The 11,807-nt window shown below is 43.6% G+C and overlaps 1 protein-coding gene across 1 annotated transcript; it reads left to right on the top strand.

The window, feature by feature from the left end:
• The first annotated feature begins 3,242 nt into the window (after window positions 1–3,242).
• Window positions 3,243–11,128, top strand: LOC106487605 (keratin, type I cytoskeletal 13-like). The gene is made up of 10 exons (XM_067311775.1): window positions 3,243–3,453; window positions 3,520–4,001; window positions 4,915–4,997; window positions 6,978–7,134; window positions 7,581–7,742; window positions 8,388–8,513; window positions 8,719–8,945; window positions 9,542–9,878; window positions 10,409–10,490; window positions 11,001–11,128. The coding sequence occupies exons 1-10, from the start codon at window positions 3,243–3,245 to the stop codon at window positions 11,126–11,128; spliced, it is 1,995 nt and encodes a 664-aa protein (XP_067167876.1).
• The last annotated feature ends 679 nt before the right edge of the window (window positions 11,129–11,807 follow it).

Here is an 11,807-nt window from a genome sequence, read left to right on the forward strand (position 1 = left end):
ACAAGCAGGGCATCACGGAGCGATGCCTGAGGAAGACTCCACAGCAGGATGGGATAGCAAAGGGCATGCCAAGCGTGTGTGTGGACGTGCCTCGATCTGTTTGCGGAGCAGCAGCTCAGTGCTGCAATAAGCGGCACCAGCCCATGATTTTGTAACGCTCCGCTGTGCCAGTTCACAGGTGCCACCGGGGTTCCTTGCAGCTCCTGCAGAGCTTACTGCCGTCTTACTTACGTTAAGGTTTTCCCAACCCTCCAGGTTCTCTTCTGCAGCGCTTATTTCTGGATTTTGCAGTGTTTTACATTAAGAGGAGTTTACTTGTTAATGAACAATAAATGCAATTTATTCAGTTAGGAGAAACTAAGAAATGCAATTTATTCAGCTCAGAAACTTAAGTCAATTACATTAATTAAGATTATCTAATTAGCTCAGTTTACTTACAGATACCTGGACAAACCTAGGAGAGATCACTGTAGAGAAAAATACCATTTCATAAGACAGCAGGTGGAAAAAATGTTTATCTAATAGCAAACTTTGAAACATAAACATTCCTTTTAGGAACAATTTATTACCATAACTTATACCCAGATCCTGGCCAGTGATTTCCAGATACACTGAATTTATCAGGCTTCACGATTTTTACGAATCTAATCTTCATTCTTGAGATATGTGGCCTGCATGAATTCTAGGGGAAAATGGCATTAAATCTTCCTTTCATGAATTAGAATGAGGCCGTAAAGTACATTGCACACAAGGATTCTCCCTGATAGTCAAACAATGCAAACACGTTCTTTTTGTGCACTGAAGACATGAAGCTTGGTCCACCTGAAAGGGATGATCCATGCAAAAGATGCAATAAACACCTTTCCAGGGAAAAAGCCTTGTCTTCCTGAAGAATTAAACAGGACAAAATGGAAACTTATTCATGTTTTTATAACATAAGTGCCAGCAACTTGTGAAACCAACAGTTAAATGGAGTGTAACTCGACAGTTTCATGAACCAAAATAGCTGTTGGTTGAGAAGACTGACTAGCACACTTCAAGAGAAAAGGATTTCTCATTGGAACAAGTTAAAATTATCATGACCAGGCTTGTAAGATTTGTAGTGGGCCATTTAAACTTCTACAAGCCTGACAAGGACTTGCTTCCTGGGACAGTTCAGAAATGAGGTCTAGCAGAAGATGAAACTTTAGGTGTGTCCCGCTGTGTGGGAGAGGGTGTGCTTGGAGGGGTGTTGTATAAAAAGATATCTTCACAAACAGTTGCTATAAGCCATAACAAACAACCCTCTAAATTAGCAACAACCAACATCACAAAGGCTGAGTGAGAGAAAAACAATACAATAAATCAATACAGGGCATTTGGTATCATGCAACCAGTTCAACCTGCAAAGAATGACAGCCGACAGACTGCACCGTGCTAAGGGAAAGAGGGAAAACACGAGAGGCAGGCAGAAAGCAACTTCAAATGTTTGAGCCTCACGTTGCAGTACGACCTCAGAAGGCGGATGCTGAGATGAGCTATCCACTACTGATAGTAGCATCTTCCACAATGTTACTGCTCTTCAGAAAAACCAGGTCAGAAGGTAAAGGTTTGCAAAAATTTCTCCACATGAGATATATACATCCACAGAATAAAGCTGACTTGCTTTTCATGATCATCTTTTCCCAATAAAAACCAAGCCTACATAGGTTCAGCTAATGCAGCACAAGCGTTCCTGTACACAACCTTCCTTCTACATGTTTGTATTTGAGCTTGGGAAGGTAAATACCTGAGTGAAATTTTCAAAGTACCCACATAATTTAGGCAGTCGTGAGAACATTACCTCTCATATTCACCTGATGTGCCAAGAGAGGCTAGCCCACAGCCAGGATGCTCTCCCAGGTCTCAGCCATATTGTGACAGCAATTGGTCTGACCTCTTGGAGCCAGGCAGAGCGTGTTGAAGTTGCCCAGAGAAGAGAAGGCTCGGGGGGATCTCATCAGCGTGTATAAATATCTGATGGGAAGGTGTCAAGAGGATGAGGCCAGGCTCTTCTCCATGGTGCCCAGTGACAGGACGAGACGCAATGGGCACAAACGGAAACACAGGGAATTCCATCTGAACATAAGAAAATCCTTCTTCACTGTGAGGGTGCTTGAACTCTGAACAGGTTGCTCAGAGAGGCTGTGGAGTCTCCATCCTTGGAGAGTCTCAAAACCCGACTGGACCTAGTCCCGAGCAGCCTGCTCTAGAGACCCTGCTTGAGCAGGGGGTTGCACCAGATGATCTCCAGAGGTCCCTTCCAACCCAACCATTCTGTGATTCTGTAAGTGGCATAACATATCGATCCACAGAGCCTATTTTCCAATCAGACTGGTGCCATGCACACTCTGCACCCCCCAGTTATTTGCTAGTGGTGCCAAATAAAATGAAGAGTTATTTCCTGCAACAGACTGTCACATTCCTCGCCTTGTAGTCCTACACACAGCTATTTTCAAGCTGCTGTCATACAGTTCTTTCATAATGAAACTGTTATTTATAAAACATAATTGAAGATGTTTGTTTGCAATAAATTACTGATGCATACGAAATTTGCCAGTGTTCACTACGTTTTATGAGAAACTATGAAAATGACAGTAGTTCAAGTGTATCTGTAAAAGATATACTGCAATGTGTTTTCCAGAGGCATAAAGCAAGAAAAGACTAAAAATAAGGAAATAATATATCCATAAACCAGAACATATTAAAATATCACTTAAATATAAAAAAGTCAACTTGATTTTTTGATGCACATCTGAAAGGGGAAATAGCATGTGGAAAATTACGTTAAAAGAGAGATAGTAAAATTCATTACTATTCTATATTACAACAGTGCTGAAAGGGATGTGAATGGGATGAGATGATTGGGGTGAGTTTAATTCAGATGACTGTAAGTCAGTGGACTAGAATCACAGGAAAGATCCACCTAATTCAGAGCCACCCAACAGAAATTACATGTTTTGTATTAATAAACAAATGGTCATGAACACTTTGAGTACGGGTTAAGCTTGCTGGCACTGTCAAACATCTCCCTTTGGCAAATTGCTCTTGGCATAAGAACCAGGGCTTGCAAATGAACATGGAAAGAAGGTACTCCCTTCTATGGTGACACCCACTGTCTCAGTATAAATACAGACCAGGCAGGGTAGAAGTTGGAGCTATGATTCCAGAACAACTGTAAAACCAGCTTTGAGTTTAACCTGAAGTCATTCACTGCTGCCGCTATGAGCTGTGGCTCCAAGCAGACCTCTAAAAGCTGCCTGCGAGGGAGTGGTGGTGGCAGTGCTAGCAGCTATGGTGGTGGAGGGGGCAGTAAGTATTCCTCTGTCTCCTCAAGAAGATACACCTCTTCCAGAAGCAGTGGTGGTGGCAGGATTTCGGGTAGCAGTTGTGGTGGAGGAAGTTCCAGGAGCAGCTACGGAGGGGGAGCGAGCGGTGGTGGTTGTGGAAGGATCAGGCGCAGTAGTTATGGAGGGGGAATGAGCAGTGGTAGTTACGGAGGGGGAATGAGCAGTGGTGGTTATGGAAGGAGAATGAGCGGTGGCTGTTATGGAAGGGGCATGAGCAGTGGCTTTTATGGAGGGGGAATGAGCAGTGGTGGTTACGGAGGGAGAATGAGCAGTGGTGGTTATGGGGGGGGAATGGGCTGTGGCAGTATGGGAGGAGGCTTTGGATCAGGTGGAAGTGGGTTTGGTGGTGGTTACGGAGGCAGCTTTGGTGGAGGTGGTGGTGGTTTCAGCGGTGGCAGCTTTGGCAGTGGTGGCTTTGGTGGAGGGAATACCGGATTTCTCTCCAATGATGAAAAGCTGACCATGCAGAACCTTAATGACCGCCTGGCTTCTTACCTGGATACGGTCAGAAATTTAGAAAAGGAAAATACTCAGCTTGAACAATTAATCAGAGAGTGGTACCAGAAGCAAGGTCCTACTGGTGCAAAGGACTACAGCCACTATTACGGAACAATTGAAGACCTTCAAAATCAGGTAGGATGTTCTTAGTCAGAGAAGCTTAAGCATCAGATAGAATTTTTGTGATTGAGTAAATCTTTGAGGCACCCAGCATGGATATTTCTATACTCCTTAAATGCCTCTCTAAAAGTGCTTCGTGCTTGAAATTCTGCCTTCTGTGCATGCATCCAACTACGTGGGTCTCAGGAGTCAAGCAGACAAGACCAAATGCACAAAGGGACAGGGCCTAGACATAGAGATGAAAGATATCGTCACCCCTAGCTTTAAGCATCTGGGTCTGGAAACTCAAGTTACGCGTCTACATTTCCAGACTTTGGATGAGGCAGCAGGATGCCCAAACACAGTACCAAAGGGAGGAATGCCTCTGGAATCCTGCCTCTCCCCTAAATATTAGGGCAGAAAGCCCTCATCTTCATAAATGATCAAGCCATCTACCAGGACATTGAGAAAAGTTTTGCTCTCTTCTTTTCAAACTCCATTAGAGATGGAGTACATCCAACAAGCAGTTTGTTGGCAGTGAGTGCAGGCTCTCAGAATGCCTGCAGCAGGTTTTAGAGCACGGGAAGAGTGGCAACACTTATCCTCTGGGAGGGTGCAGTGTCTGACACTCGAGTACAGGTCTTGGCCTGTGGGCATGGAAGGTGAGCCAGTGCAATGGCAGTGACTCCAGGCCTGTCGGTAGGACTCTCCACTCCTACCTTGTACTCACAAAATGCAGTTTTCACACTTTTAATGCTATTTTCATAGAGGTACCTCTTTGTTTTGCACTGCAGATGACCTTTCCAGACCCTTGTATTTAGGAAATGCAGTTTCCCTCAGACAGCTGGGACATTATCATGGGAAGATCACATTCACATTTGTGTCCTTTGTGAGAACCTGGAGAGTTTCACAGGGAAAACTGTCCTCAGCATATTGTCTTCTGTTCTAGCTTGTGACTGCAGCCGTGGAAACTAACAGGATGCTTTTGGACCTGGATAACACAAGGATGACTGCAGAAGACTTCAGGATAAAGTAAATATATATTCCTCTTTTCCAGGCACTGGCTTCCTTTTTCCTACTTTCCTCAACTTGCATAAATTCATTCAGTACAGAAATGTCAATCTACAGAGAGTAAGGTTTCTTCTGGTTCCATGGCAGCATAACTGAAATAATCTGTAAGACTTCAAAATACTTCATTATTTCCATAATGCTCTTCAATGGGAATATTCCCTATGGCTTTGGAGGCAAAGAACATTCCTGTAGGGAAAAGCTTAAAAAGAACTTTATTTTTAAGGAAAGGAAAATTATGATTATTTCTCACTGAAAGCCAGAAGAAATAGATACATGAAACCTGCACAAAGCCTGTGGTAGACAGAGAAGGTGAAAAAGACCACAGAATACATTTTCCTCATGTTAAGATGGAAGTGTCTGTGTTTCAGTTTGTGCCCATTGCCTCGCGTCCTGTCGCTCGGCACCACTGAAAAGAGTCTGGCTCCATCCTCTCGACACCCTCCCTTCAGATACTTATACACATTGATAAGATCTCCTCTCAGCCTTCTCTTCTCCAAGCTAAACAGGCCAAGCTCTCTCAGCCTTTCCTCATAAGAGAGATGCTCCAGTCCCCTAATCATCTTTGTGGCCCTTCGCTGGACTTGCTCCAGTAGTGCCACATCCCTCTTGTACTGGGGAGCCCAGAACTGGACGCAGTACTCCAGATGTGGCCTCACCAGGGCTGAGTAGAGGGGGAGAATCACTTCCCTCGACCTGCTGGCAACACTCTTTCTGATGCAGCCCAGGATACCATTGGCCTTCTTGGCCACAAGGGCACATTGCTGCCTCATACTTAACTTGGTGTCCACCAGCACTCCCAGGTCCTTCTCAGCAGAGCTGCTTTCCAGCAGGTCAACCCCCAACCTGTACTGCTGCATGGGGTTATTCCTCCCCAGGTGCAGGACCCTGCACTTCCCTTTGTTGAATTTCATGAGGTTCCTCTCCGCCCACCTCTCCAGCCTGTCCAAGTCTCTTTGAATGGCAGCACAGCCCTCTGGCGTATCGGCCACTCCTCCCAGTTTTGTATCATCAGCAAACTTGCTGAGTGTGCACTCTGTGCCTTCATCCAGGTCATTGATGAAGAAGTTGAACAAGACTGGACCCAGTACTGACCCCTGGGGGACACCACTAGCTACAGGCCTCCAACTAGACTCTGTACCACTGATCACAACTCTCTGAGCTCTGCCATTCAGCCAGTTCTCAATCCACCTCACTGTCCACTCATCTAACCCACACTTCCTGAGCTTGTCTATGAGGATGCTATGGGAGACAGTGTCAAAAGCCTTGCTGAAGTCTAGGTAGACAACATCCACTGCTCTCCCCTCATCTACCCAGCCAGTCATTCCATCATAGAAGGCTATCAGATTGGTTAGGCATGATTTCCCCTTGGTGAAGCCATGCTGACTACTCCTGATCACCTTCTTTTCCTCCACATGCGTGGAGATGGCTTCCAGGATGAGCTGCTCCATCACCTTTCCAGGGATGGAGGTGAGGCTGACTGGCCTGTAGTTCCCTGGGTCCTCCTTCTTGCCCTTTTTGAAGACTGGGGTGACATTGGCTTTCTTCCAGTCCTCAGGCACCTCTCCTGTTCTCCATGACCTTTCAAAGATGATGGAGAGTGGCTTAGCAATAACATCCGCCAGCTCCCTCAGCACTCGTGGGTGCATCCCATCAGGGCCCATGGATTTGTGGGTGTCAAGTTTGCTTAAATGATCTCTAACCCACTCCTCCTCCACCAAGGGAAAGTCTTCCTCTCTCCAGACTTTCTCTCTACTTTAGGTACTGGCTGCTGATTTTGTAATTCTGCTGATTGAGAGATGCTGTGTGTAACAAACAAAGTATAGACATGAAAACAGAAATTAAGATCACTGGATATGTGATGTTGTTCATAAATAAAGTTGGCAGGAGAAGGACTAGGAGCCCAAGACCAGGGCTGACCTTTCTGCACTGTCCTTGGCACAGGTATGAGACTGAGTATGGTCTCCGGCAGAGTGTGGAGGCTGATATTAATCAGTTGCGACCCTTGATGGATAATCTGACCCTGGGCAGGTCTGACCTGGAAATGCAATTTGAGTCCCTAAAGGAGGAGCTGATTAGCCTCAAGAAGAATCATGAGGAGGTAAGGGCCAGCTCCTTGAAACGCAAGCTACAGAGGAAAACAAGGACACTTGCAATATCGGCAATGTGGGCAGGTCTCCCAGGTGACATGGCCGCAGGTGCCACCCTACTGCGGACATCTGCTGCGCTGAACAGTCTCCGCTGCTCTCCTAATGTGTGGCACGTCAACGAGGGGCCTGCTGGGACAGGCTGATCTCCAGGCCCAGACTTTTCCTGTGTATCTCTTAGCACAGTCCCTCTCAGCAAGCAATGGCTGGGAAGTCAAGGCCAAATAATTGCAACAATCCTCCCCCGCCCCCCCTCAAAAAATACTGTTGGATGGAGAAAGGTCTAGAGTATGATTTCAGAGGCAGTGAACTGTCTTCTGGAAGTCATTTTGCAAAACTCTTTCACAAAGTAATTTCACCATTTTTGTTTGTTTGCCTTTGGCCTGGGTTTTCTCTGCAGGAAATGAAATCACTGCAAACACAGTCCAGCGGTGATGTGAATGTGGAAGTCAATGCTGCTCCAGGAGAGGATCTGCTGAAAAAACTCAATGATATGAGACAAGAATATGAAAGTATTATCCAGAAAAACCGTGAAGAGGTTGAAAGGTGGTATGAAAGCAAGGTGAATGACAGAGCATTGAACCCCTCTTTACAAAATAGCTCAGCTCTGCAGACAGTGGATAAATGTTTTAGAGGAATGTGTAAAGAAGCAATTTTTGTCAGGCATACTGCTTGGGAGTCAGTTCATTTTGAGCTGAGCAGTCAGACGTAGTAAGGAAGTACTGTGTATCTTGATCTATTTAATTTTAAACACAGTCAAAAGCACCTAGAACATTCATGTAGATTTTCCTCAATTTATATAAGCAGAAATCAATATATTAAAACAAAAAATAATTATTTCTCTCTTACAACAGGATGTTATATAGCTTATTTACATCTCATAAGGTTACATTTTGAATGTTCACATTACAAAAGCAAAATAATACCAACTTTTGGTAAGAACTTGCTGTAGAGGAATGACATTCTGAACCACAACATTTATCAGTTTTAGGATAAAAATGGTAGAATGCTTTCAACTAAAATAAAAGAAATTACAAGCTGGCTTGAACTACACTGACAAAGCCATATAAGAAAGTTCATACAGCCCCTATATTACATCTCGCCCTACCCCAACTCATGTTGCCAAATGCCTTAATGAAAACGTATCTACCATACTGACCTCATAAGTAAAACTGAAAGACCCCAATTCTGTATATTCATTTTTCAGATGGAGGAGGTGAGTCAACAAGTCCACTCAAGTGGCCAGGAATTGGAATCAAGCAACCAACAGATCTCTGCACTGAGACGTGAATATCAGAGCCTGGAAATTGAACTGCAGTCTGAGCTCAGCATGGTATGTGACGATTGCTTCTGCTTCTCTGAAATGCTAAGAACACACGAGTCGCTGGAATGATAGATCAGCTATTGCCAGCGCTCCATGTAAAGAAGGAGCTACTTGGTGCATCTGATGCTATCAAAGATTTTTCTCATTTTGGGCATTAAAATGGGCTAATCTTGCTTCATTCCCATAAACATCATATTTTGTTTTCCATTCTCAGGTAAACTCTCTCCAATCCAACCTGGAAGACACAGAACGCCGCTATAACATGCAGCTGCAGCAGATCCAGGGTATGATCGGCCCCTTGGAGGAGGAGCTGGCCAGCATCCGCTGCGAGATGGAGAGTCAGAATGAGGAGTACAAGATGCTCCTGGGCATCAAGACCCGCCTGGAACAGGAGATTGCTCAGTACCGGGCACTGCTTGAGGAAGGACAGCACAATATTACGTACGTATATTCAAATTAATTAACATGCCATCTTTGCAAACAGGTGAAGGTGAAAGTGGCAACATTTATGTTAAGAACTAGTGCAATGACTGATTCATCATCAATATATTTACCATAATCCCAGTAATTCATACTGAGTCTAAATCTTAGCTGGCAGTGTACCAAGTTGTGTTACTCTACATTTATTATGAATTGGACAAAAGTGTCTGGAAAAGTATTTAGAACTATAATTTGCCATTTCCTCTCATAAGAATAATCAGGAAATACAAAGTTATGTATCAAAATGACAGATAGGCAAGATAATAACTGTATCTTCTAAATACTCAAGGTACCTACTTCTGAGGCTCGAAAGACGGCTAAAGCCATTCCGCCTCTTGCCTTTTATTCCTTTTTTAAGTGCAGTTCAGTTCATTTGTTCTCAGTTAGGAAAGTTTAAAACCAGTTCTCTAGAACAAGTTTCACAGAGTAGCGCTTTCTCAGCTGTACGAGGAGCTCAGAGAAAGACTGTCAGAAAGTGGCCTGTATAAAGTCAATAGGATGTCGGATATGTCATGTTGCTGTAAACTGTGTCCATGCCTGCCCTTTCCCCCTCACAGCACCTCTCAGGGAGGAGCTGGTGATGGTTCTGCCAGCGGAGGAAGACATGGAGGAATTAGCTACTCTTCTGGAAGAGGAAGTACTGGAGGAGGAAGTAGTTGGTCCTCAGGCGGAGGAAGTAGTGGAGGAAGATCTATGGAAGGAAGCTATGGAAGAACTTCTGGAGGTGGAGGAGAGAGCGGAGGAATAAGAGGTGGAGCCTGTGGCAGAATTTCAGGTGGAGGAGGTGGCAGCGGTGGAGGAGGAGGGGGTAAATCATGCCTCTCCCACTCTTCGTCTTCTCACTCCCAGTCTGGCAACTCTTGTGAAAGCCAAGGTAAGGACTGGAATAAAAGAGTACATCCTCTCATTAACTCTTCTCTCTGAATAGCAGGAAAGGACACGTCAACTTCCATCCTTATTTGGAAATTTGGAGATGTTTCTGCTATTTGTTTTCACTGCCATGTTTTAAGTCCACTTTGACATTTGTTCTTATACAGTTAACATATTAACATGATAGCATTTTCAAAAGTAGCAAAAATGCAAAGATATTACGGAGAGTTGTATCAGAGGATCTGTGGAAGAATAAAATGTGTTTGAAGCAGAGAAAGGGAGAGAACAAGCCCTCATTTGAGATTCTGCTAACACAGCTTTGAGGAAGTAGCTAATGTGCAATCCAAAGCATACAGAGAACCAGAGAAGTCAGTAGTTTCTGAGTAAAGCCAAATGTTAGAAATGTAATTGGTAATAAGAGGTAGAACAATTATGACATTTAAAAAATAAGAAGTATTAGCTCCAAAAGTCCTGAAGTAGAAAAGGATGGGGAGTGACCAGAGGTCTTCTCCATGTCTAATTTTATGGCTGTGGTTACAGGAGGCCCCTTGAAGCTCTGCCTGGAAGGGAATAAAACACTGGAGAGAGGAGCAACAATGGAAGAAGTGTCCGAAGCCATAAAAACTATGAAGTCGGGTAAGGCTCCAAGTCCTGGCCACTCAAAAAAATCAGAAAAAGTCTGAAAATGTGGAAATGAACAGCAAGTTCAAGGAAGTTAAAATCTGATGTCCTTTAAACTTTTAAAAATCTGTTGTAAATACCCATACACAAATAAATATGAACTTAAGTTCATCTATACTGGGTTTATGCTGCTATAGTCTCTCTAAATTTAGAGAGTCTCTCCTGATTTACACTTACAGAAATGAGAATAGAAGCAGGTCCATATATTTAATATGATCAAGCTGCAAACACACATGCATGTACAAACATAAAGTCTGACCTTGCTCTAATCTTTCCAGAATGCCGGGAAAAAATCTAGTCCATTGAGAACTGCACACTCTATAATTTTGAAATAATAATAATATTAAAGATGCTGAAAGAGACAGTTTATTCCTTCAAACCAGATTCTTGCTTCCTTTCATCTTTCTACAGGGAGTTTTAGAAGGCCTGAGAACTGATCGGCAAAACCAGCACCCTCCATTGCAGAACCTACCCAGTGGGCCTTTGGACCAAGCAAGAACATACCCAGCATGTCTGATCAGGCCTCTGCAAAGAGCAAGAGCAAATACTTGTTCGAGTTACTCAACACCGTTCACTCCAGGTGGCTCATCTAAACTCTTTGGATGACCTAACTGCTTCTTCCATCTGTATTTCTGTGCCTAATCACTGTTTCCTGAGTTAATCTCTACCGTGATTGGTATTCTTCTGGGAAAAAAAAAAGACTCTAATAAAACTTTACTTCTCTCTGATGCAATCAAAAAGCCTTGTCTGAAAGTAATTTCCTTTAGCAGATATTTTTATTTGAATCAGGCACAAATATCAAGCCGTACCTGTGAAATACATAGTAACAAGTCAATTAGATTATGCAACAGACCTAAAAGTTTGCAGTGATCCCTCATCATACTCATTATTTAAGACTAATTGGGCAAAACCCTGAAGAATATGCTACCAAGTACAATGCTATGGTAGTCCCTGCAATGGAAAAACTAACAGCCAGAAAACCTACTGGTTTCTCCTATTAACTCCTACGATTCATTCACATTTATTAAACATTTTCTCTAAGTATAGAACCTATATAGACATGGTACCTCTGCAGGCAATAGCCCAAAATGTGCACGCTTCTCTCACTGAGATTTCCTTAGGTCCCAGTTAAAAGCTGTGTGAGTAACTTAACAAGAGAGAGTCGGTTTAAGGAACTGACTGTTTCCTAGTAAGTCTCTTAAGAACTCTTTCTAAGGAGTCACTAAAAGGCATTATGAAACTTTTATTTCTTGGAACTTAAAGATGGGAATT

This window comes from Apteryx mantelli, chromosome 28 (assembly GCF_036417845.1).
Source record: "Apteryx mantelli isolate bAptMan1 chromosome 28, bAptMan1.hap1, whole genome shotgun sequence".
Taxonomy (NCBI): domain Eukaryota; kingdom Metazoa; phylum Chordata; class Aves; order Apterygiformes; family Apterygidae; genus Apteryx; species Apteryx mantelli.